Consider the following 25,148-nt stretch of genomic DNA (forward strand, 5'->3'; position numbering starts at 1 on the left):
TCCCCACCGTCACCAGGGTCTTGAGCTGGCCTCTTTTGCCATTGAAACGGAGTCCACCTGGGATCTGTATCCTGGGGCATTTGGAGCGGAGTAGGGGTCCCCGGGGACACCTGGGCACCCAGGCCCACTTGGATATCGGCCATGGGCCTGGCCGAAGCCCTTTCATTCCTTAATCATTCAGAAAGTGCCAGCGGGTGCAGGTACTTCTCCAGGAGCTGCCCGTGGCCCAATGCACAGAGCTGACGGCCCCCCAGGGTTCTGGACTAGTTGGGGTTCAGAGGGTGACAGCACCTATGAGGAGAGGTTGGGTCCACAGGACGATTCATGTGATGCCCCCCGCCCTCCTCTAGATATCGATGCATCGTAGCTTCCTGCAAGAAGGAAGGAATCCGGGACCAGTGGGAAATGTGAGTGAGCTCTGGCTCATGCAGGGGAGCCTTCCCTCTCCAGGAGGGCCACGAGGGGGCTGTGGGTCGGAGGGTTCTGCTGGACCCCTCATCGCACACGTCTTCAATTCCTGTGACAGGGTAGAGGTCTGAGGCCCCGTCAGGGAAAGAGCAAAGGAGAGCCGTGGGTGGGGTGCGGGCTTTGTGGGAGAGCACTGGGACGCCAAAGGGACCTCCTCCATGCCCATTCCCCCAACCCTCTGTCTGCCCCACACCTGGGACCCAGAGCAGAGGGTATGGGGAGCATCGCACTCACCAATCTGGTGGCACCTGGACCCGGGTGCACGGCAGGTGCTCAGGAGAGCCAGTGAGGGCTCACGGACCAGACGGCCCCCGCCCGTGGGAGATTAGAGTCAGTGGAAGGACACCCCCTGGGGGCCCCTCGTGAGTGAGGCTGGGCAGACCCACAGGAGGGAAGGTTCCCCGGGAAAGACAGTGATGGTCACACTGCTGGTCATGGGCTCCCATGCACAGAGGCTTCGTGCCAGCCCCTCCTCAGTGAGCAGGGCTGTGGCAGGTAGGACCGCCAGGTGGCAGGTGGACAAGGAGCAGCACTGGCCTCCGACAGCCCCATGCTGGAGGCCGAGGGCCCCGGTTCCTGCAGGGCTTCCCCGGGACACCTCTGTGTGAGGAGCCCTGTCTTCTGACGCCTATGCCCACCTGTCCCTCCCCAGCGCCATGACCTCCTTCCTGACCATCTGGCTGGACTACTATGAGGAGGACTTCCACGATCCCCCAGAATTTCCTGCCCTGACAAAGCTGCTGAAATTCACAGGGCAATATGTGCCAGGCTCAGTGCTCGACTGTCGTGTGGAGCGTTACCTTTGCCGTTTTGTAAAACTCCATCAAGTGGAGTTTGAGGGTGGAGGTGAGGAGGACTGGGGTGGCTGAGTTGGGGACAGGGTGGGCCACACAGATCAAGCCTCCATGCTGCTGGGCCGGGAGCACTGGATAGGCTCACACCCCATGCCCATGGACTGCAGTTTGGGGAGACCTCCCAGGGCTCTTGCACTCACACACGTTGAGCGGTGGGAAGCGTGTCCTTGATTTGAGAGGGACGTGGAAAGTCCATCCTGGTGATGATACTTTGTCTTCTTGGAGATGATACTCTGTCTGCGGACCCCAAGCAACACCCTGAACCACCCCAAGAGCATGCCAGGGCTTCGACGGTGGGGCCTGCTGCACCCTCAGGGTCTCAGGGGATGGAGCTGGTCCCAGCTGCTGGAGCTGAGCGCTCGGCCCGAGGCCTGACGTCAGCTGCTGTGTACAAGGTAAGACACGTGGCGGTCAGACCTCTGAATCCCTGGCCTGAGGTGGAAGAGCCACCTGCACCCTTGGGAGCCCTGGAGGCCGAACGGGCCCCACCACCGGCTATGGAGGTCATCGATGTGCCAGTGGAGCAACCGGCTTCGGACTCCGAGCAACAACCTGAACCACCGCAAGAGCCCGCCCGATCCCCGACTGTGGGGCCTGCTGCACCTTCCGGGACTCAGGGGAAGGAGCTGGTCCCGGCTGGGGGAGCTGAGTGCTCGGCCCGAGGCCTGACGTCAGCTGCTGTGTACAAGGTAAGACCCGTGGTGGTCAGACCTCTGAATCCCTGGCCTGAGCTGGAAGAGCCACCTGCACCCTTGGGAGCCCTGGAGGCCGAACGGGCCCTACCACCGGCGATCGAGGTCATCAATGTGGCGGAGCAGCCGCCTCACTCAGGGGAGCAACGGGCTTCGGACCCCGAGCAACACCCTCAACCACCGCGGCAAGAGCCCGCCCGAGGCCGACAGTAGAGCCTGCTGAGGCTCCTGGAATTGAGGTGATCGAGCCGGTCCCGGCTGCTGGTGCTGAGGGCTTGGCCTGAGCCGGGATGCCAGCTGCTGTGTTCAAGACGAGACACGTGGTGGTCAGACCTCTGAATCCCTGTCCTGACCTGGTAGAGCCACCTGCACCCTTGGGAGCCCTGGAGGCCGAACGGGCCCCACCACCTGCTATGGAGGTCATCGATGTGCCAGAGCAGCCGCCTCACTCAGGGGAGCAACCCGCTTCGGACCCCGAGCAACACCCTGAACCACCGCAGCAAGAGCCCGCCCAAGGCCGACTGTGGGGCCTGCTGAAGCTCCTGGGCCTGAGGTGATCGAGCCGGTCCCGGCTGCTGGTGCTGACAGCTAGGCCTGGGCCAAGATGCTGGCTGCTGAGGTCAAGCCAAGGTACCTGGTGGTCATACCTCTGATTCACTGTCCCGATCTGGAGGAGCCACATGCTTCTTGGCCACCCCAGAAGGAGGAGCAGGTCCCGGTGCTGGCTCTCGAGTTCATCTCGAGTTCATCGAAGGGCCGGAGCTGTCACCTGCCTCAGTGAAGCCACCAGCCTCGGCCCCCGAGCAGCAGCTCGTGATGGCTGCAGCACAACTGAAGCCTTCCCCGCCCCTTTCATTGTGCTGTTTCTGTATTTTGTGTTTTTCATAAACCTCTATAATTGCTTCATGAATTTTATTTGTAATAAAGGGTAAGTTAACTTTGTACAAAATTGACTCTGATGCTTTTAAATTATACATCGTGGTACTTTAGGTCCATTCATACTTCCAAACTCGTTCTATGAGGCCAGCATCACCTTAATTCCAAAACCAGACAAAGACCCCACCAAAAAGGAGAATTACAGACCGATATCCCCGAAGAACACGGATGCAAACATTTTCAACAAGATACGAGGCGACAGGATCCAACAGTACATAAAGAAGATTACTCGCCATGACCAAGTGGATTTATCCCCGGGATGCAAGGCTGGTTCAACACTCGTAAAGCAGTCAGTGGGATGGATCACATCAACAAGAGAAAAAACAAGAACCAGATGATCCTCTCAATACATGCAGAGAAAGCATTTGACAAAATACAGCATCCATTCCTGATCAAAACTCTTGACGCTGTAGTGATAGACAGAACATTCCTCAGCATCTTCAAAGCCATCTATGAAAAGCCCATAGCAAATATCATTCCCGATGGGAAAACGCTGGGAGCCTCTCCCCTAAGATCAGGAACACGACAGGGACGTACACTCTCACCACGGCTACTCAACATACTACTACAAGTCCTAGCTTCAGCAATCAGGCAGCAAAAAGAAATAAAAGGCATTCAAATTGGCAAAGAAGAGGTCAAACTCTCCCTCTTCGCAGATGACATGATACTGTACCTAGAAAACCCAAGACTCCACCCCAAGATTGCTAGAACTCATACAGGAAATTCGGCAGCGTGGCAGGATACGAAATCAATGCCCAGAAATCAGTGGCATTTCTATATACTAACAATGAGACTGAAGAAAGGGAAATTAAGGAGTCAGTCCCATTGACAATTGCACCCAAAAGCATCAGATACCTAGGAATACACCTAACCAGAGAGGTAAAGGATCCCTACCCAAAAAACTACAGAGCACGTCTGAAAGAAACTGAGGAAGACACAGAGACATGGAAAACTATTCCATGCTCCTGGATTGGAAGAATTCATATATATATATATATTGAAAATGTCCACGTGACCCAGGGCAATTTACACATGGAACGCAATCCCTATCGAAATTCCATGGCCTTTCTTCAGAGAGTTGGAACAAATCATCTGAAGATTAGTGTGGAATCAGAAAAGACCCCAAGTAGCCAGGGGAATATGAAAAAAGAAAACCAGAGCCGGGGCATCACAATGCTGGATGTCAAGTTGTACTACAAAGCTGTGCTCATCAAGACAGTGTGGTCCTGGCACAAAAACAGACACATAGGTCAATGGAACAGAACGGAGAATCCAGAAGTGGACCCTCAACTCTATGGTCAACTAATATTCGACAAAGCAAGAAACACCATCCACCGGAACAAAGACAGTCTCTTCAATAAATGCTGTTGGGAACATTGGACAGCCACACGCAGAGGAATGAAACTGGACCATTCTCTCACACCACCGAACACAAAGAGAAACTCAAAATGGATGAAATATCTAAATGTGAGACAGGAAGCCATCAAAATCCGAGAGGAGAACACAGGCAACACCCTTCTGAAACCTGGCCAGAGCAACTTCTTGCAAGATACATCCATGAAGGCCAGGGAAACAAGAGCCAAAATGAATCACTGGGACTTCATCAAGATGAGGAGCTTCCGCACAACAACAGAAATGCTCAACAAAACTAAAAGACAACTCACAGAATGGGAGAAGATATTTGTAAATGACCGTCAGATAAAGGGCCAGTGTCCAAGATCTCTAAAGAACTCATTCTACTCTACAGCAAAGAAACCAACAATCCAATCATGAAATGGGCAAAAGACATGAACAGAAATGTCACAGAGGAAGACATAGACGTGGCCACCAAGCACATGAGACAATGCTCCGCATCACTGGCCATCAGGGAAACACAACTCAAAAGCACAATGAGATCCCACCTCACACCAGTGAGAATGGTGAACATTAGCCAGACAGGAAACCACAAATGTTGGAGAGGATGTGGAGAAAGGGGAACCCTCCTGCACTGCTGGTGGGAATGTGAACTGGTGCAGCCACTCTGGAAAACTTTGTGGGTGGGGCTTCCTCAAAGACTTCAAAATAGAGCTGCCGTGCGACCCAGCAATTCCACTGCTGGGGATTTACCCCAAAGATACGGACGCAGTGAAACGCCGGGACACCTGCACCCCGATGATTATAGCGGCAATGTCCACAATAGCCACACTGTGGAAGGAGCCTCGGTGCCCACCGACAGATGAATGCATAAAGAAGATGTGTTCTACCTATGTAATGGAGTATTACTCAGCCAATAGAAATGACAAATACCCCCTATTTGCTTCGACGTGGAGGGACCTAGAGGGTATTATGTTGAGTGAAATAAGTCAATGGGAGAAGGACAAACATTACATGGTCTCATTCATTTGGGGAATATAAAAATTAGTGACAGGGAATAAAGGGAAAGGAGAGAAAAGGAGTGAAAATATCGGAGAGGGTGACAAAGCATGAGAGACACCTAACTGTGGGAAAAGAACAAGGGGTAGTGGAAGGGAAGTGGGTGGGGGGTTGGGGTGACTGGGTGATTGGAACTGAGGGAGGCAGTTGTTGGGACGAGCACTGGGTGTTATGCTACATGACAGCAAACTGAACTCCAATAAAAAAAAAATCGTTTGAAAAAGAAGGGTGAACCCGCGGCGCCCGGCCCTGCGTCTCCACACTTGGGGAGCAGCATGGGGCAAGCGGGACGCAGGCCACCCGCTCTCCTCTTGCTGCTGCAACTGCGTGGGCTCTGCTTCCATGTGCTGGGCCCGGGGAGTGGGTTCTGGGCCGGCTGCTGCCGAGGGGGGCGCGGGGGCCCTGGCCTTCATCTCTCTTGCACACCCATGCTTGTGCTCTCGCTTCGTGTGTGTTTTGTGTGTGTGTGAGTCTGCCGGCTGCTCAGCCCCGTCGGGGAGACCAGACTGGGGCTCTTGGTCGGCGCTGCCGGATGTGGGGACACCTTCCCGAGTAGGCCACAGACGCAGCAGGAACTGTCCTCCCACGTCCTCTGTGGGGCCTGGTCCTTGTCGGGGAGCCGACCGGATGCCCTCGGGAGACACAGCCGCGGCCTTTCCTCCTGCCTCTGCTCTGCCCGTGGGGCCTGATCCACCCCAGGCCCGCAGGCCGCGTTCGCGCTGCTCCTTGGGGCTGTCAGCTGGCAGGTTTCCTGGGACCTTCCCTCGGGGGCTGTCCTGGGGGCTGAGGAGGACTCCTTTCAAGGCGATGGTTCCTCCAGAAATGGCCCCCTTCAAAGGGCTTGAGTAGGCGGGAGCTGACTCGTCGGTTGTGTGGGGGCAGGTTTGTGGCTCGAGGTGGCCAGGAATGGGTGGGGATTCCTGAGTATGTCCGAAGCAGCCCCTGGGAAGCATCGGGTGGCTCTCGTGCCATCGAAGGAGGTGTAGACACCAGGTGGCTGGGAGGAGAATGGCCAAGGCGGCGCAGAGCTCTGCCCCCATACTTGGGCCAGAGCCTGTTGCTGGAGCTGCTGAGACCCCATCCTCAGGGTCCCAGGATTTGCCAACCTGTCCCACGTCCCAGGGCTCTCATGGCACGCACGTGTGTGAGAACCGGTCTCGATGGTCTCGTCGGGGTCTCCTGGTGTGACGACGGGGGACGTGCACCGTACCCCATCTACTCGGGAGACTGGGGAGCCATGGACGCCATGGCCCGTCGTCTTCTCTATCTGACGTCATTTTCAGTGTTGTGTTTTGGCCCACCCCGCCTGCCGTGGCAGCGGCTCACCAGCGTCAGAGTGGCGGGCTGGGGCACCAGGCGATGCGGCGGATGGCGGGCCGTCCTCGTGGGTGTCCTCTGCCCATTGCTGCCGGCCTGGGCCCTGGAGCCGGCGCAGCCTGCGTGTTTTCTCACTTCAGATGCGGCCGCCTCAGATTGGCCACTGAGCTCCGTCAGCCGAGGTCCGCGGAGACCAGGGTGCCCGCCCGCGAAGTCCCCTCTCCAGTGACGGTTTGCAATAAATCTGTATTTAAGCACTTCGGCGTCCATGTGTGTCACTTGCTTCCAAGACTCTTCTCTGCGTGTGTGCGTTTCCGGAACTCCAGCCACGAGGTCCCTGGCTCACGGACAAAGCAGACGCCAAAGTCGGGGATTCCTCAGTGTCTTCTGAACTGTGTCTGCTCTAACCTGTGGTTTTCAGAAATCTCATGAGCTTTCAAGAAAAAAGGATTGTCGTTGCAGAGCTGACACAGGTCTCCAGCAGGTTCTGAAAAGCTGAACTGAGCACAGGATCCCGAAGCTTCAGCCAGAGGACACCCCACCCCGGCACCCTGTGGAGCGAGTCTCGCCCTGCGGTGCCAGGCTCACCCATCTGCCTGCACCCCCCCAGGCACAGCACTTCGGCTGCACTCCAGTCCCGGGGACCGTGCTCATGGGCAGGCTCTGGCGACGCTTCTCAAGTGAATGGAGGATGCGTGCTGGCATTAGGACCAAAGATTATCTGCCAGGGAGGAGAGGTCCCATCTTTCAACAGTTTGCCCCAAAACGTGTGGGAGGGAGAACAGTCTCCATGTTCTATGTAGAAAGGAAGTGTCCGGGAGGCGGCAGTTCTGGTGTGGAGAGGAGTGAGCCCAGGACTGCCCACCTGAGGACAGACCCACAGCCACCCGGGTCTGCCCCACAGGCAGGCTGGCGCTCCCATGGGCCTCCCGCTGGCACCTGTCCCAGCCTCGGAGAGTGGGGGGGTAACACCATCATTTCAGGCTCTGCTCCCCGCTCAGCCATCTGCTCAAGCACCAGGGGCTCTCCCTGGGTGTCATTCTTTTTTTTTTTCTTTGGAACATCGATGGGAAAAATGTTATATCTTGAATTTTTGCTAATATCTAACTGGGATTTAGCATTCCCATCAGTTAGGAAACGTGTCAGTTCCTTTCTTTTTCCTTTGTAAATTGACTTTTTATTGGTGTTCAATTTGCCAACATATGGAATAACACCCAGTGCTCACCCCATCAAGTGCCCCCATCAGTGCCCGTCACCCCGTCACCCCCACCCCCCGCCCACCTTCCCTTCCCCCACCCCGACTTCCTTTCCTGGATGTGATTCTTGAGGGCTGGCTGGCCTCCAGAGGTCGGCATGCGTGCAGCCCGACAGCTGCCCTGGCCTGCCCTCTGCCGCTGAGCCCGGACCTGGGTACAGCCTTGTGTGTTCCAATAGCCCTGAGGGGACCAGGCCCACGGATACTGGAGCCCAAGCTGAGGGGGGTACGTGGTGAGTGTCACCCCGCCAGGCCGGCAGGCACAGCAGCCTGGCGGGGCTGTCCCGGCTGGGTGGTCTCCCGTCTGGCTAGCATGGAGGAGGAAACCAGGCCGGGCCTCCCGCCTTCTCCATCATGCTGCTTCCAACGCGGTTTAGCCAGAGGCGGATGCACTCGGGGACGTTTACATGCAAATACGGTGTGAGGGCCACAGAGGAAGGCATGACCCTGAGGCTGGAGTTGGACTGCCCCCCCCCGCCCCGCACGCTGCTCCAGTGGCGCCTCCCTGCCTCTGCCATCCGTGTGGCACAGGACTGGTACCAGCAGACGCTCTGCAGGGCGGGGGGTAGGCCCCTGGCGTCATTTGCCGACCGATCCCCAACAGCCCAGGCGCTTCTCCCCGAGGACGGGTCCTGGTATGGGTATAGCGGTGGGGCAGCTGGTGGTCTGGGGCAGGCTCTCCTGCAGGGCCGGTGGTTGGGAAGCTTCCCAGGTCAGGGCCATCGCGTGGCCTGGGGCGGGGTCTCCTGGCAGCCCGCAGCAGGGGCCTAGGAGCCCTCCATCATGTGCCTGGCCTGCAGAGGGTCTGGGTTGGCAGGTGCCATGGAGGGGCTGCCAAGCAGGAGCTCGTGCTCGAGCTCAAAGGCGTAGGAGCCCCGGGGGCCACCTGTCAGATGTCTGTTGGTCTGGGGGGCGGGTTCCCAGGGAAGAGGAGCTCTGCTGCAGAAGCAGCCACAAGGCTGCGGGAGAGGGGCCACGTGGGGCCCCACACAGCTCTGGGGTCCTCCTTCACCCAGGGTGCTCCGGACCCCTGCCATTTCAACCCCCAGGCGCATGGGCATCTGGCGAACATGTTGCGTGTAGGGTTTGGGGCAGCCCGACATTGCATGTAGGGAGACGGCCTCTGGTGGGGAAGGTGCCAGGACTCGGCCGCGCCTCCTGCCTCCCCACACCCTGGACCTCAGCCTCCCACAGCAGCTGCTGTAAAGTCCTGGGGATACCTGCTGGCTCAGGGCTGCCCTGCGCCCCGGGCGCCCTGCTTCTCTGGCTGGGTGTGTCAGCCCTCTGGGTCACTCATATGTGGAATTCAAGAAACGAAACTGATGGGCATGGGGAAGAGAAGGAAAAATACAATGAGATAAAAACAGAGCGGGAGGCAAACCATAAGAGACTCTTAATCCCAGGAAACAAAGTGAGAGTCACCCGAGGGGAGGTGGGTGGGGGATGGGGTACCTGGGGGATGGGCATTAAGGAGGGCATGTGAAGTGATGAGCACTAGGTGTTATATGCAACTGATCAATCACTCCATTCTACCCCTGAATCTCATACTACACTATATGTTAACTGACTGGAATTTGAACACAATCTAAAAGAAAGAATGAAAAAATCACACATTCTTGTGTACAGTGAACAAAGAACTCTGCATCCAATTAAAAAAGCAGGAATGGGGCACTCGCTATGTGCATCATCAGTTACCAAGAACTTGCTCACCACCATCTTTCAGGTATTAACAAATCACAATTTCTAAGCTTTTTATTAAATCAGGGACTTATGCTTCCTGAGAAGATACACACATACTTACATGGTGCAAGCCAAAGCCTCCATCCTAACAACCAGAAAAGGCTGGTTACGCACAGATGTGCTCCTGGCGATAGTCAGGAAGCTGTCAGATGACCAGAGCTAGGTAAAGGATCCGTGCAGAGGACAGAGAGCCCTTCCCTGGGGAGGCTGATGATGGGGCACCATTCTGTCCCCAGGCCACTTGCCGATTCCAGCTCAGGACATCAGCTCCACTGGGATAAGAGGACACCACCACCATACAGTGACACACTGGAAACTCAAGGAGGCCCAGATGCAACGCTGACGTTCCCATAGGACTTTGGCAAGGTGGGAGGTGAAGGGGACGGGACCGAGCGAAGCTTACCGTGGCCTCGCAGTACCTACGGGATGGGATGAGCCTCTGCTAGCGAGAACGGGTCTCCCACAAGCACAGACCCGCCCACGTGGGAGCTGCCAGACGACTGAGCTGCATGGGGCAGAAGACTAAGTATGACGCTCCAAATCCCTGAAAGGACTAGCTAGTGCTTGTGAGGCCTTCCAGTGCTGAGGACAAAGAACCTGCTTCTGCCTAGTGGGTCTCAATCAAAACACAGAGTGTCCACAGGGGTAAAACAGGGACAAATTACAGGGGCTACGACGGCCAGCTCAATGCACCAAAGAGAAGAAGGGACTATCGACCAACCAAATAAACCATCTGGCCCTCGACGTTCTTTCATTCACCGTGTTAGGCACACATCCAAAGAATTACCAGAAACGTACATGGGAAGGAAAATGCAACCAATAATTCAGAATAAAAATAAGCAAAGACTGTCAAGTAAGTAAGATCATCTTGGTAAGAGAAACAGGTAACAAGATGGACAGAAGTGGATGCAACAGATGGAGAACTGAATGAGAAGAGTGTAATGCATATGAAGAAATCACATGGATATTCTAGACCTATGAAATAAACTATCTTTCATCAAGCATTCATCGATGGCTTAACAGAAAACTCGGAGCACAGGAAAGGACAAGATTGGTGGGTTCTGACACAGAGCACACAGACAATACCAAAACCGGAGAGCAAGCAGAAGAAGCAATGAAAAGAACAGAAGACACACGGTCCACTGCAAAAGGCCCATCATACTTGTACTTGAGGTCCCAGGGAAAGAGGGACAGAGACAGAAGCAACATCCAGAGAGAGAACTGCCAAGGATCCCAAACTGAAGAAAGACACCAACCCCCATATTCAAGAGGCAGAATGAAAACACATGTGCGCTTACAGGCACACACAGCACACGCGTGCACATGTACACACAGGCACGCATCACACACAGGTCACGTGATCATCAAAATACAGAAAAACAAAAACAAAAGGGAAATCCGAAAAGCAGCTGTGGCGGGGGGTGAGGGTTGGGAAGAGACACCGCCTTCAAAAGAACAGTACGTCGTGTAGAAACACAATAGGGGAAAATCAAGTTCTGGCCATTTGGGGTTTGGAGCGAGACTGGAAGAAAATAGCATATTTGAATCAGATTTTTAAAAAACCATTTAGGTAACGCATTGAGTAGTCAGCTAAGCATTCAAAAATTTACGACACGTTATTTAAATTTCACAACTTTCTGAACTAAATATTATTATTACTTCCTTTTACACATAGAAACTCTAAGCTCCTTGCCAAAGGCCTCACAATTCCCAAATCACGGAACGAAGACACAGGCCCAGAGCGGTCTGAAACAACGGTGATGCTGGCAAACACTCTGCTACCATAGTGCTTCATGCAAAGAGAAGGAGGCGTGAGCACTTGTGGAATGATGGAAGAGTTATAATATGCAAAGATTAAAGACCAGAAAATAAAGGGGGTGGGGACCAACTCAAAGCTGCAGGGGACAGAGAATAAAGCGGTGTAACCAAGTTAAAGTGACAAGTAAACAGGAAAACCGTGAACCACGCTTGCTCGACGCAGTGAGCGAGAGCGATGGAAACACGGCATTTGATCAAATCACACTATTTACTTTTTCTCTCACTCTGCTAACAGTTTAAGACCACGGATATAATGATACAATACGATTAGACTTTAAAACACGTATGGGGTTTCATTGCATAATCTTAATGAATTCTCTGAAGACAACTCAGTAGATCAAGTGGTGAGATCACTAATAGAAAAAATATAAATCTTTTTTAATAGTTAAATGATAAAACAAGTGAATAACTATGACAATTTCATCAACATTGCAATGGATTAAAAAACTACGAAACTATATACTGAAATACAAAAAATCTCAAATTCCCAAATGAGTAACTATGAGAGTTCATGATGCACAAAATACCAACCGTGAAATGAGCATCTTTTAAATATATAAAAATAGAGGATAAATCATGGAATAAAGGCTTCATTATTTTAAACTACCTCCAAGCCATAAACATGTAAGAATATGTTGGCAGGAAGAGACTGGAAAAACAGCTCTTACCGGGAGGATCATAGAAGAGACCACCCAAGGGAAATAGTCCTGAAGTCACGTAGCAGGGCCTCAACCATCGGACCCAGGCACCGAACCCGTCACAATACGCAAGAGCAGCACACTGCAGGGGGTTCGAGATTCACTCGCACCCTAGTAGCTCATGTGAGGAAACGTAAATGCGGCTGGTCCTGATTAACCTGCTCCATCCAAATGACCTGTGGATAGACTGGACAGAGGAGAGGACAGACAGAGGAAAAGAGACTTGCGGGTTCCTCAGACTAGTAAAAGAAAAGCCACAATGACCAAACCTCGTGGGACACGGCCCAGGCACCATCTGGACACGTGCTTCTGACATTACAGAACATCAGGGATCAGGAGACGATGGAATCTCCCAAAACCATCCAGTTCAACAAACTCCAATTCAAGCTCGCTATGAATGTGACTGCCTAAATCTGTCTTGATGTTACAGATAATCCTGGACACGAATATTAAGTCCCTCCTTGAAGCCCTTTGTTACTCAGAGTTAAGACGTCCGCAGTCCACCGTTTGCCCTGACAAGCTGCCCTCGGGGATGCCGCTGCGGCCTCCGTCCTTTTCACCTGACCTGCAGGAGGACCGCCAAAGGCTTGCTCCTCTACCTCGCACCCCGTCTCCACACCCGCCGGAGGTGCAGGCTGCAGCTACAGGCCACCACACCTCTCGAAGGCGTACCTTCAGGCCGGGCCTCTGCCTTTCCTTCCGCAAGTACTTCCTTCCCCGTCCACACCTCCACCTGGACATCTACCTGAGAGTATTGCCAACCCATCATCTATCTCTCAGTTCCCGAAGGCTGTCTTTTTCACGTCCCTTAAAGGTACCCACATGCCCTCAGCCCACTTCTTTCCTGATCCCTCCCCCTCTCCCATCCCACAATCCATCCTTCAGGCCGGGCCGTCGGCTGTGCCTTCAGGGTTGACCGTCTGCCTGGCCACTCTTAGCACCTGGGTCCACACCACCATCATCTCTTCCTGGAACGAGATGTTTTCAGCGCTCTCCCTGCTCCAGTGCGTTCCCTCTGCCACGACCTTCCGACTCAGACCATGACCTCCACACACTCTTAGGGCACGTGAAGAATTTTGAAAGACAGCAGGTAGGTCCAGATGGTTTACAGCTGTCGATTCCTGATCCCTGGCTCAGCTAGTCCTTCCTGTCCCTGAAAGCTGACCAAAGCTCCTGAGGTAGCACCCGATGCCATTTCGCCTTCACCACATCCTACCCCATCACCGCTTTTCTGTCACTTACCAGAACGAAGGCCTCCCCCCTTGCTCCTCCTGTACTGTGCTCCACAGTGAGTGGTAAAAGACACTGGAACACCACAGAATCCCCTGTTAACCACAAAGCCTTTCTAAAGTCAAGGCGTCACTGAGCCTGGGACAGAACATCCAGTCTCCTCCTTTGCGTTCATTTCCATAAAAAGAGGAGCATGACAGCAGACACACGCCACCTGGCCTAAATTCATCTGCCCTAAATTCAGGGACAGTGAAGATGGGATGGTGAGAGTGGTGGCGGTTCCTGCTGAGAGATCCTGCCTCCTCAATCCCGAAGGATCATCAGGGAAGGGCATCAGGCTGACTGGGAGCCACGCACAAAGAGAACAGGAAAGAAAGGCTGGAGACAGCGGAAACTCAACTCACCGAGGCAGAAAGCTCACTGCAAAGACCTATACTGTCTCGAAGCATGAAATTACCTCAGGTTTTGCTTTAAAAAGAAGAAAAGAATCCTGGGAAATAATTCACACACGCTATCTACAAAGTCACAATGCTGAGTCAGGAGCCAGAGCCCGCCCACTCACACATGCCTCGGTCTGTCTCAGTTATGTATTTTCTGTGATATTGCAAGGAGGAAGAGGTGAAAGATGCTACATGAATTTCCAGTAAACCAATTTTAAGTCAGTAAAAGAACCCTTTCTCAGAACTGATTATATATATATATATATATATATATATATATATATATATATACACACACACACACATATATTTAATATTATATAACATAAGATATATCTTTTCTTAAACGTTTATTCAAACTTAGAGGAACAGTATCATTAAGTTTTTACACAAAGAATATCGGGTACTATAGATTTTTACTAAGCCCATATATCTACCCCCTCATCAGGAAGGTAAGCACCTTCCTGCTTATTCATTCCTAGCATGCCCTTGTTAACATTACATGAACTTCGAAAACAGTGTAATTCATCCTACTGTAAAGACATACTATACACATTTATAATATACAAACAACATACCTAATAATCATTCAAACTTCATTTCGAAGCCCCACAGCATATCATTTATGTTTACTATTAATTTCCACCAGACTTAACATCACCCTGGTCATAGAATTCATTCATGGGTACATGAACTGAAATTTTATAAACTCTCTCTCCATCTTCCTAAGAGAGGCATCCCAATGGCATTATATTTCATGTTTAAAAATTACCAATCATACTATTAATTTTGCCGCTTATATCAATTGTGCATCAGTACTATTTAGGATAACAATTCGTTCTGACCGATTTTCACACTTAGCATACTGTAGCCAAAGACACTAAAACTTTAGAAACCTTACTTCCATGTGTATATATACGGGTCTGTACATGTACACACATACACACAGGAAAATGACCAGATACTTATTAAAACATCTTCCCATTATAAAAGCCATAAAATAAAATCTATGGAGGAAATGAAAGAGACAGGAGTTCAAGAAGAAAAGCAAATATAATTGTTCTGACAGTGAAAACGGAGAGCTCAGGTAAAGTTCAAAGGGATAATAGCATCAAATTATCATGGTAGTAACGTTCTATTGGATACATATTCAATGAGATATAACATACTTTTACAAGGTCAACTGTTCCCATCCACCAGAAACTCCATCCTGTACTATTGATACTTGAGATGAAAATGTTTGAGGTCCAATTTAAAAATGGGGAGGGAGTGACAGTTTTGACAAATTATGGAGGGAGATCTTGAGCACTCTGCTGAAGCACAACCAGTGTGATTGCTTGCACAAAGAACACAAGGCTCACACCACCACCGTCACGACCCTGCAAGACACAGGGGCTTGGCTGCTCAACCTTTCATAAAGCCCTCGTTCCCTCATGCAAGGGTCACAGCCACAGTGGCCCTGCTCAGTGAAGCCAACGCCCCAATGTCTTCCCACTTCAGAATCGGCACCTCTCTATTCCCTCCACCTGGAATGCTCTTTGACATAATCCCTCTCACCATTCAAAATTCGACTCTAAATGCCTCAGAAAGAATGCTCGGACTTTCAGTTTGGTTATGTGTGTATTACGGTACTCTGCATGGTCATATTTTGTGTCATTTCTTATAACTGCATGGGAGCCCACGACTATCTCAAAGAAAAGTCTTTACAAAACGCTCAGGGGCTGCCTTCTGCAAAAGATCTATCTGCAACTGCTAACCTCTGCCATGACTCCCCCCTACCCTTCATCACTTCCTTGCCTGTCACCCAACATCATTCCTCCACAGTACCCACTGCTTTCTGAAATTACTGATTGATAAGTATTAATATTGATGAAAACCGCATGATCTCAGTCATTTACCGCCGACTGACACATACAGTCCCAAGGTAACACAACACAGCTAGTCTACTACCCTGAAGGGACTGTGCACTTTGAAGACTTTGGGATATGTTCACTGTGCCTACAGAGTAGTCCCATGCTCATTCTGTCATTTCTGCAGTGAGTAGCACCATATTAAGAGGTATCGAGGGCAGCCCCGGTGGCACAGTGGTTTAGCGCTGCCAGCAGCCCAGGGCGCGATCCTGGAGACCCTGGATCGAGTCCCAGGTCGGGCTCTCTGCATGGAGCCTGCTTCTCCCTCTGCCTGTGTCTCTGCCCCTCTCTCCCTCTCTGTGTGTGTGTGTGTCTCTATGAATAAATAAATAAAAATCTTTAAAAAAATAAAAGAGGTGTCGAGAAGAAGTGAAAGGTACTCCACCCTCTGGTACAGAATGTGTTTTCATGTGAGGCTCAGGGACCAGGGTTACTCTCGACTATACTGCTCTCAATGACATCAAGCACTAACCCACTAAGAGACTTAGGCGTGCCTCTGCTGTTATGACATTTTGGTCAAAATGGCAAAGTGCATCTTAATTACAGTTTCAATAGGTATGGACTTACAGGTGTCATATATTCAACGACCTTTCCGGTTCAGGATATAACTGAGTACACTTAGGAAATGTAAAGTTAACACATTAAAGTTCTGACAGATGATAGGACAGAAAATTCTATCCAGAGTTTCACCGATACCATGAAATTATCCTTTTCATGGCCCACATTTGTGATGCTCTAAATATATGCACAGTGTAAAGTAGTCAATCTGGATTTCTACAAAAGGACACTGAGCACAAAAAGGAAACATAAAGACAGTTCTATGAAATGAATCTCATAAACTATCGACCGAAGAATATTATATGTTTAAACTAAACAGTCTTTGACTACATGATATTTATCATACTCAAGATAAAAATCGTTTAAAAAATAGTTGATAATTGATGATTAAGACAAAATTCGTAGAACACTAGCATTATTCTTTCCAAGTATTCCAAGCAGAAATTCTTATAGGACACAACCAAAAGTATGGGCTATTTACTGGCTGTTATTGTAATAAAAGAACAAAGAAAAGTAAGACCTCACAAAATGTTGAAATAGCTATCTATAGACATTGTAAATTTTTAGGAAGACACTCTGAAACATCAATACGATTGCAAACAAACACGCATGCGCATATTCTGGTACGATGAACTTGAAAATTAACAAGCTATGTTGGAGTTACAAATAATGATCCTAATTATTTTTTTCCCAAAGTAGTAAACAGAAATACTACCTCAACGTTTTCTGATCAGTGACAAAGTCATTAATAAATGAAATCAAAATGGCTAACAATCAGTAAAAAACTGTATTTCTGAGGGAAACATTTACTGCTATGCTAGGCTTCCATTCCGTATAGGCAACAGATTCATTTTAGTATGTAAAATGCTTGGGGTGGAAGAATGCTTTCGACAAGAAATGATAAAGATTTTTCCCTATCACAGTAACAAAAACATATATTTATCTTGTTTTCTTTTTAACTGCTCATCTTCCTAAGAAAATTAAGTAATGAGGAAGGCCATAAGATGGCTAGGAAAACATAAATTGTAAGAAGCAAGAGGTTCATTTCCCTTAAACAAAACTCCCAGAAAGCAGGCAAGAAAAAAAGATAAAAGGCCTCAACAATTGGAAAAGTTGGGGAAGGAGGGGAAAATCTGAAAGCAAGCAAGATGAAAATAATGAAAATACCAGCTGACATATAACAGGGATAGAATGCAGTCTAATCCCCAGACTCCTGAGCAAGGATGTATGCAAAATTAGCACGGGAACACAAAACTACAACAGAAAGACGGGACGCGTAGCATCGGGACCAAGTATCAAACAAAGCATATCGAATTCGGAACTTGCTCATCAAACCGGATTAATTCTCCCTTTTGACGAAATGCGTTTTGAGTTCAGGTTATGTCACAAGAATATTTTTATGGAATGACTTAAAAAATGTAGAGAAAGACTCTGATTCCTCTGAATCCCCTTAGTGAAAGAAAATCTTCAAATGCTGCTAAACTTAATTAAAAGCCACGAGGGATCGATGAAATGAGGCATTCAATGCAGACTGTGACATTCTGGGCCAAAACTGAAGTGTCATCAAAAAGTAATGGTTTTGGTAGACCCTGGCTAACAAACCAGAAAGGACATCAAACACAAAGACTGTCTTTTTTGTCAAGAATGGTAACACTGGCGAGAGAGAACCTCAAAGTGACATACATACATACATAGCGACAAACTGAGTATGTATATTCAGCGTAAAGACTCACCAGAAGCAGGTGTCCATGCCTCTGTGGACAAAACCAAACCAAACCAAACCAAACCAAACCAAACCAAACCAAACCAAACTAAACCAAACAAAACAACTTTGGTTAACAGATCAACACTACATATTAAAATCCAGACACTATAAATTCTGGCACAGAGGCTGAAGCACACATTACATGAGAACACTGTTGCTGTCTCTATCTGGTGAAATACAAAGGAGTGTGAACCTCGTAAATGCAATTTTGGGTATCAAAGTCCAACTGACTCTTTGTAATGTGCTCTGGCTTTGCAATTCTCAACGTAGCAGGTGATAACCTGATATAGAAGCCAATACCACCGCGACTTCAGTTAGCTGCATGTGAATCGTTTAAATATCAAAAGGTGAAGTACGACAAATTAGGAATAAAACACAAATTTATGGAAAGGGTGCTTCAGAGAATGAAACCTGAATAAAACTCAAAAGCAGGAATCCTCCCAAGTGATCCCTCGCTACAAAATTAATTCACATTAGTGGAAGGCTTTGCTGTGCCCAGTGCTGGGAATGTTTTTGTCCTGTCGGGAACAGTTCACGCAAAATACCGAATTTCTGTATGTCACCCTTATGTCCCGTTGTTTTGCTCGGAAAGAGCATCAAACCTCTGTGATAAATTTAAAATGAATTACAATTTTGCTGGAGGTTTAATTGCTAAGTAATTTGTTTGGACAGTTTAAACCTGTTACAATTTTAGTCAACATATAAATTTGTGGGCAATCATATGGGAAAACTCATAAAACCACAGCTAAATTCCTAGGGATCAAAGTGTTATAGACTGAAATAGCCTTTAACTAACAAATGAGCATTATGATTGGATGTCAACTGCATTCCTATATTAAATTCAATTGCAGGGATCCCTGGGTGGCCCAGCGGTTTAGCGCCTGCCTTTGGCCCAAGGCGCGATCCTGGAGACCCGGGATCGAATCCCACGTCAGGCTCCCGGGGCATGGAGCCTGCTTCTCCCTCTGCCTGTCTCTCTCTCTCTCTCTCTCTCTCTCTCTCTCTCTCTGTGAGTTCATAAATAAATAAAAAAATAAAAAAAAAAAAACTTTAAATTCAATTGCATATGTAAGAAAAAGTAGAAACCATTAGGCCGAGTAAGGAATAAAAATTGCTTTGAAAGCAGCAACACTATGGAAATCTAAACAGAAATTCCAAACGTCCTGTCATTCTTCTGGGAGTTCAGAGCAAAAGTCGTTCTTACGTGAAAACGGATTGAAGGTTGAGAGCCCACAAGACTCCCTGACGGTGCTTCGTAAGTTAGAAAATGAGCCCATAGATAGGAGATCATAAAGACGCTTTTCATCCAACAGAGACGGCTTCCTTACTACTACTCACCCAGTTCCTGAACTCTGTCATGAGCTAGTGAACCCCTAGAACAAAGCTGAGAACGAAACCTGCGTTTCGGCACGACTCCACAGGTGAACTCAGAACCAGATTAAAACCAGGGCTTACGAGAGCTTTCCCGCTGTCAGATTCACACGGGGGTCATCCCTAATCCCACCACAGACCAGCGAGAAGACAGCAAGCTCCCATCCTTGCAGGAGTGCGCCGTGGAAGCGTCACAAGCCAGAGACAGGGGGGTTGTGTCCCTCAGAGTGAAGCTACAGGAAATGGTTTCCTTCTTTTCATTTTGTCGTTCTTAAGGAACTTTCATAAAACAGCTCTGAATCATGCAGTCTCCTTTAAAAATGTTCTCCTCATAAGGAAAACAGAAGAAAAATCAACCACCACAGGTCACGCTTGAAAACGCAGAACTTCAGAAGTTGCAGGAGAAACACCAGGAAGACCTCTTTCCTTATACCATTTCATGGAAAGTTTCTCATGAGAAATTTACGTAGTGGGTTGTGTTTTATGAATCAGACCCGAATAAAAAGAGAGACTTCTGCCACGAAACTTAAAGGGTAAGAAAATCTCCGTGTGCATGCCACTCCCAGCATCATGAGTCATGTTTTTCCCACGCGGACTGTTCAGGAGTCTCACCCTGATCCCCCCCGCACTGGTCCTTACAGATGCGCTAAAATGGATTACCACTGCAGTGGTTATCAGTCCTCCTCCGATATCCGAAGAAAACTAAAGACCGAGGAGGGTCCTCAAACTCCCAAGCCCGACCTGGTGAAAATGACATTTAAAGTCCTTAACACCCGAGAGGAAGTGGCTGAACTTAAGAGGCAGGCCAGGCTCCAGCAGAAGGTCCAACTCCAGACCCAAGCCTCGGGGGGAGCCCTGCGGCCAGCGGGCTCCATGAGCCTGCAGAATGCAGGAACCAACCGAACCCTGCCTGGGGCTTGCTTCAGATGCGGCACCGAGGGACAATGGCCCCTCAATGTCCCAATCCCAAGGAGCCAACGCAGCAATGCCCTCAATGTCGAACGATGGGCCACTGGAAATCCGCCTGCCCGGGTCTCGGGGGATCCTCGGCGCCTCCACACAGAGGAAACCCTGAGCCGGGAAGTCCAGCCTTTCAACGACTCGGATTGGACGATGACTGACGGGGCCCAGACTCGGACACCCCCTAACCCAGGCCAAGCCCAGGGTCCTGCTCCAGGGAGCGGGGAAGCCCATCTCTTTCCTGTTGGACACGGGGGCGACCTATTCCATTGTGCCTTCCTACTCGGTGACCAGCTTCCCCTCTCCAGTAGCGGTGATGGGAACTGATGGCACCTCCTCTATTCCACGGACTGCCCCCCTCCTCTCTTGCAGCCTGGATGGGTTCTCCGCCTCACGTTCCTTCCTTAGAATCCCTTCCTGCCCAGCTCCTCTTCGTCGAAAATCCTGACATCTATCTATCAGCTTCTCCTCGGCTAAGTCCTGCTACCCTCCTAGCTACCCCCTCTGCTAACCCGGAACCCTGCCATCCCTGCTCTCAACTCCTGGAAGAGCTGACTCCTCCACATCCAGGACTTTCCAATCAGCCCTTCCCTAACCCTGACCAAATACTCTTTGTGGCCAGAGACACACAGCATAGGCCGTCGTTACCCTAGACGCCATCCTAGAGGCAGTTCCCTCCTCCTCGGGACAAGCTCTCGGAAGGCAGAACTTAGAGCTCTCACCAGGGCTCCTCGCCTGTCCAAAGGGCAACGAGCTACCATAGACACGGACTCCAAATATCCCTCCCTCAGCACACATACACATTCTGTCCTATGGCAAGAGGAAAGGCTTCTTCCAACCAAGGGAAGCCCCATAATCTATGGGCCCCTCATTTCAAAACTACTAGGGGCCCTCAGCCTTCCCACTGAAGTAGCCATTGTCCACTGTCATGGACACCAATCCTCCAAGGACCCGGTGTCCCGGGCCAACAACAAAGCCGACTCAACTGCCCAAGCCACTGCCTTAGGCTCCTCACCAGCTCCCCTCCTCTTCCTCAACACACCACATTCCCCCCACTTACACAGATGAGGAAACTCACACACTAAAAGAGATGGGAAGAATAGCCGGGGAAAAAGACTGGATCCTCATTCAGAAGAAACTCGCTCTTCCAAACCATTTAGCTCCTATGATCATTTCAGACATGCGCCAATCCCTACACATAGGTCCCAAGGCCTTACACCAGTTCCCAGGACCCCTTTTCTACTACCCACATCTCCAAAAGGTAATTAGAGAGGTGGATTAGTCTTGCAAAACCTGCTCCACTGTAAATGCTCAAGGGGGAATTCGCAGGCCAAGACCCAATCACCAGCTCCACAGCTACCAACCTGGCAAGGACTGGCAGCTGGACTGAAGAAACCCCACACCCCCGTCCCCGGGAGTGGGACCAGGCCTAACCCTGAGACAGCCCATCCAGGTGCCTCCCATAAATTCAAGCAACAAAAACATTCTGTTTTTCTGAGATAGGAAAACTATCCCCCACCTCGCCCTGACTGGAAAAGTCCCTGAACATGGTCATGTTGACCTTCAAAGAAATCAATCACGTCATAACCTGAATGCTATGCTACTCCCGCGTTTTCTTTGCCTTTAAAAGATGCCTGTAATTGCTAATCGGCGCTCTGCCCCCTCTGAGGATGAGAGCCCGTTTGCGCAAACGTTCAATAAACCCTCTTGCTTGTTGCATCTGCCTGTCTGTGGTCTGAGTCTCTGGGGCGTCCACCGGGACACGTTGGCACCCGTGAGCAAGGGTCCAACAGACTTTTCTCACATGCCGCCCAATAAATCCTTTCGCTACCTATTAACCTCAGTGGACGCCTTTACAGGGTGGGCAGAGGCTTTCCCCACAGCTCGGGAGATGGCGGATGTGGCGGCCACCATACTCACCAAACACAACATTCCGAGATTCAGCCTCCTGGAGATCCTACAATCTGACAACGGCCCAGCTTTCATCTCCAGCATCACCAGGCAAGACTCCAAGAGCCTAAATATTACCTGGAAACTCCATATCCCATATCACCCCCAGTCTTCGGGTAACCTAGGGTGGGCTAACGGCCTTCTCAAGGAACATCTCACCAAACTTACTCTTGAATCCCCACCTGTCCTGGCCGACCCTCCTCCCGCTGGCTTTAAGAAGGCTCAGAGCCACCCCTAGAGGGCCGTCGGGCCTAGTCCCTTTGAGCTTCTCTACGGGGCGGCCCTTCCTGCTCCCTTAAAATCTTCCAACATCACCTCCTCCTCTCCTGTCTTACTTACCTACCTTCCCTAACTCGTCTAAGAGCCCTCCTGCGGGCCCATGTGGATTCAGTCACCCGTACTCCAGGAGCACCCACCTACAGGCCTACCCAACTCAGGACCAGGGCCCCTTCTCCTGGATAAAACTTATCCAACAAGGCACTTCCCTCGCCAGCCTTTCCTGCATGGGCAATCTGTCCCACCGTTTCATCTGTGCCTCTTTAGGCAAAACTCCCCTTGTGGCCATTCCCCTCCCCAAGTGCATTCAGCTGCACCAGACCCGCAAACACACCTCCAGCGCCTGCCTCATCCCTCTCTCACTAATCTTGCCCTATTTATTGACCCTCTCAACCATCAATTCCCCTTCTGTTATTCCGCCCCTAACTCATCCCTGTGCAACGTCACCCGGTCAAAAGTCACCTCTCATCATGCTGCTATTGGCCGATTCTTTTGGTGCCAGGGCTCCATATCTAAATCTCTCAATACCTCTGCCTCCCTCCTGTCTGCCTGTCTCCCAAGTTCCGCGATTAACCATCTATAGTCAGGCAGAAGTAGCCCTCCTCACCAGCCCCCCCCCACCCCGGAAAAGCAGAAACGAGTGATCTTTCTCCCACTGGTTGTCGGGGTCTCCCTGGCCTCAACCCTGGTGGCCACTGGGTACGGGGCCCTTATTCCAGTCTGCAGATTCCTCCAGGGACCTATCCGAGAGGCCTCAGATGGCTATCGAAGCTCCGGCAGAGTCTTTTGCTTCCCGACAACGCCAAATAAACCCGGTGGCCCAGGTAGCTCTACAGAACCGATGTCTCTTGGACCTCCTCACGGCCGAGAAAGGAGGAACTTGTACGTGTCTCAATGAAGATCGCTACTACTACATCAACGAAACAGGTGGAGTGGAAACCAATCTCCACATCCTCGCCAAAGGTCGGGAGTCTCTCCAAACACAGTATCACCCTGTCGGCCCAACTACACCCCAATGGTGGCAGACCCCACTAACCACATGGCTCCTCCTCTCTCTAAGCCCACTCCTGATCCTTGGCATACTATTAATGGTGGCCCCTTGCTTTCTCCGAATCATCAAGGAAGGAATCCACGAAATATCTCAGTTATCAATCAACTAACTTGTTTTATATCCCTGCCCGCTGGCCTGCCCACCTCCGACAGGCACCACGACGCCCCAAAATCAGCAGGAAGCAGCCGGATCTGAATCGTCGCCCCATTATAACATAACAAAAAGATCTGAATGTTGGGCCAGCGAGACTGGGAACCTCAAAACGGCCGACCCCAGGCCAGCAACCTCCCAATAAGGCCACCTTGCTGCCCAACCCTAACTTAGCACACCAAGACCTGTAACCCTTGCCCTAATTGGAATGCCGCCCTGCCCCCATCTTACCACAAAAAACTCTTTAGAGACCTCACTGCAGTTGGCATGGGTGCGACACCCCCACCCCTTGCTCTCTCCCTTGCCTGCGGGTGCATAATCTAGCCAGAGAGCGCAGCCCATTAAAAGCCGGTTTCAACAAAAATAAATAAATAAAAATGAAAGCCTGTTTCGACCAACTTTTGACTGGCCTCTCTTCCAGTTCACTACCGATCAGATTAAACCTGACAAAAACCATGGTCCTTTTGTACCAAACTGCCACTTAAAGGCTGTGACAGCTAATCTCTACCTTGTTAGGAACTATATCGTTCCAAGATGTGTGAAACTGGCAGGGACATAAATTCCAGACATCATTCACCCTTGGCTTTGAAACGGGCTCATAGTACCTGGTATTAGGCTATGTTCTTTGGAATTTGTAGACGAATCTGACCACATCTAGCTTCAGATGTGGAAAAAAAGACATCTTATCTTATTTAGCGAAGTGATAATGCAGTGTTTTAAATACATCCCAGCTTAGATGACACACGATACTTTGCTCAATGGTTCCCGGGAGCCTCAGTCATTGTGATTTGATAGCACGCAAAGTCAATGAGAAACAGACACGCGGAATTTGAAGCAGAAAGTTACGGTCTTTCTGGATCTTCACCTTTGTTTCAGTTTCTCAGTAATGACTCTTCAAGGCCTTGAATACATTAGTCACATTTTTAGGCAACTTCTATGATTAAAAGTAAGAGAAGAGCAAGTAGAATGTTACCTATGCATTTGGCTGAGTCTTCGAACTCTAAAGACGATGATGAGACCACCAGTCCATGCGGTGTCAAACTTAACAATGCAGCAGAGGCAACAAGAAACTGCTCGACCCAGGAGTAGGTGTGAGTGAAGGCTCACCGGAGGAATCATTCTATACCATAATCGACAGTCTGTACACGTCACTGCCTCGGGCTTGGCTCGGCTTCATCTGGTGCACATCTGTTGGTCTCACCCAGGAATTCAAGAAGGGCACTGAACACTAGTGATGAAACGGCTCTGCAAGGATATTCTGATTGTTCCATCACATGGGCCTCTTAACAATCCTAGC

The 25,148-nt window shown here is 50.2% G+C and overlaps 2 protein-coding genes across 9 annotated transcripts in view; both read right to left on the reverse strand.

Moving 5' to 3' along the window:
- Window positions 1–25,148, reverse strand: part of LOC140599793 (adenylate cyclase type 1-like) — a 531,081-nt gene that overhangs the window by 461,984 nt on the left and 43,949 nt on the right. The window lies entirely within an intron of this gene.
- On the reverse strand, window positions 2,912–14,016 carry LOC140599789 (uncharacterized). Of its 2 annotated transcripts, none has more exons than XM_072764978.1 (2): window positions 13,825–14,016; window positions 2,912–12,377 (listed from the first exon to the last, which is right to left on the reverse strand). In XM_072764978.1, exon 2 carries the CDS (start codon window positions 6,400–6,402, stop codon window positions 5,314–5,316), a length of 1,089 nt encoding a protein of 362 aa, XP_072621079.1. In that variant the 5' UTR covers window positions 6,403–12,377; window positions 13,825–14,016; the 3' UTR covers window positions 2,912–5,313. The 2 variants fall into 2 exon arrangements, with proteins under 2 accessions (XP_072621079.1, XP_072621078.1); XM_072764977.1 differs by having other exon boundaries at window positions 13,433–14,016.

Source organism: Vulpes vulpes, chromosome 7, assembly GCF_048418805.1.
Source record: "Vulpes vulpes isolate BD-2025 chromosome 7, VulVul3, whole genome shotgun sequence".
In the NCBI taxonomy this organism is placed as follows: domain Eukaryota; kingdom Metazoa; phylum Chordata; class Mammalia; order Carnivora; family Canidae; genus Vulpes; species Vulpes vulpes.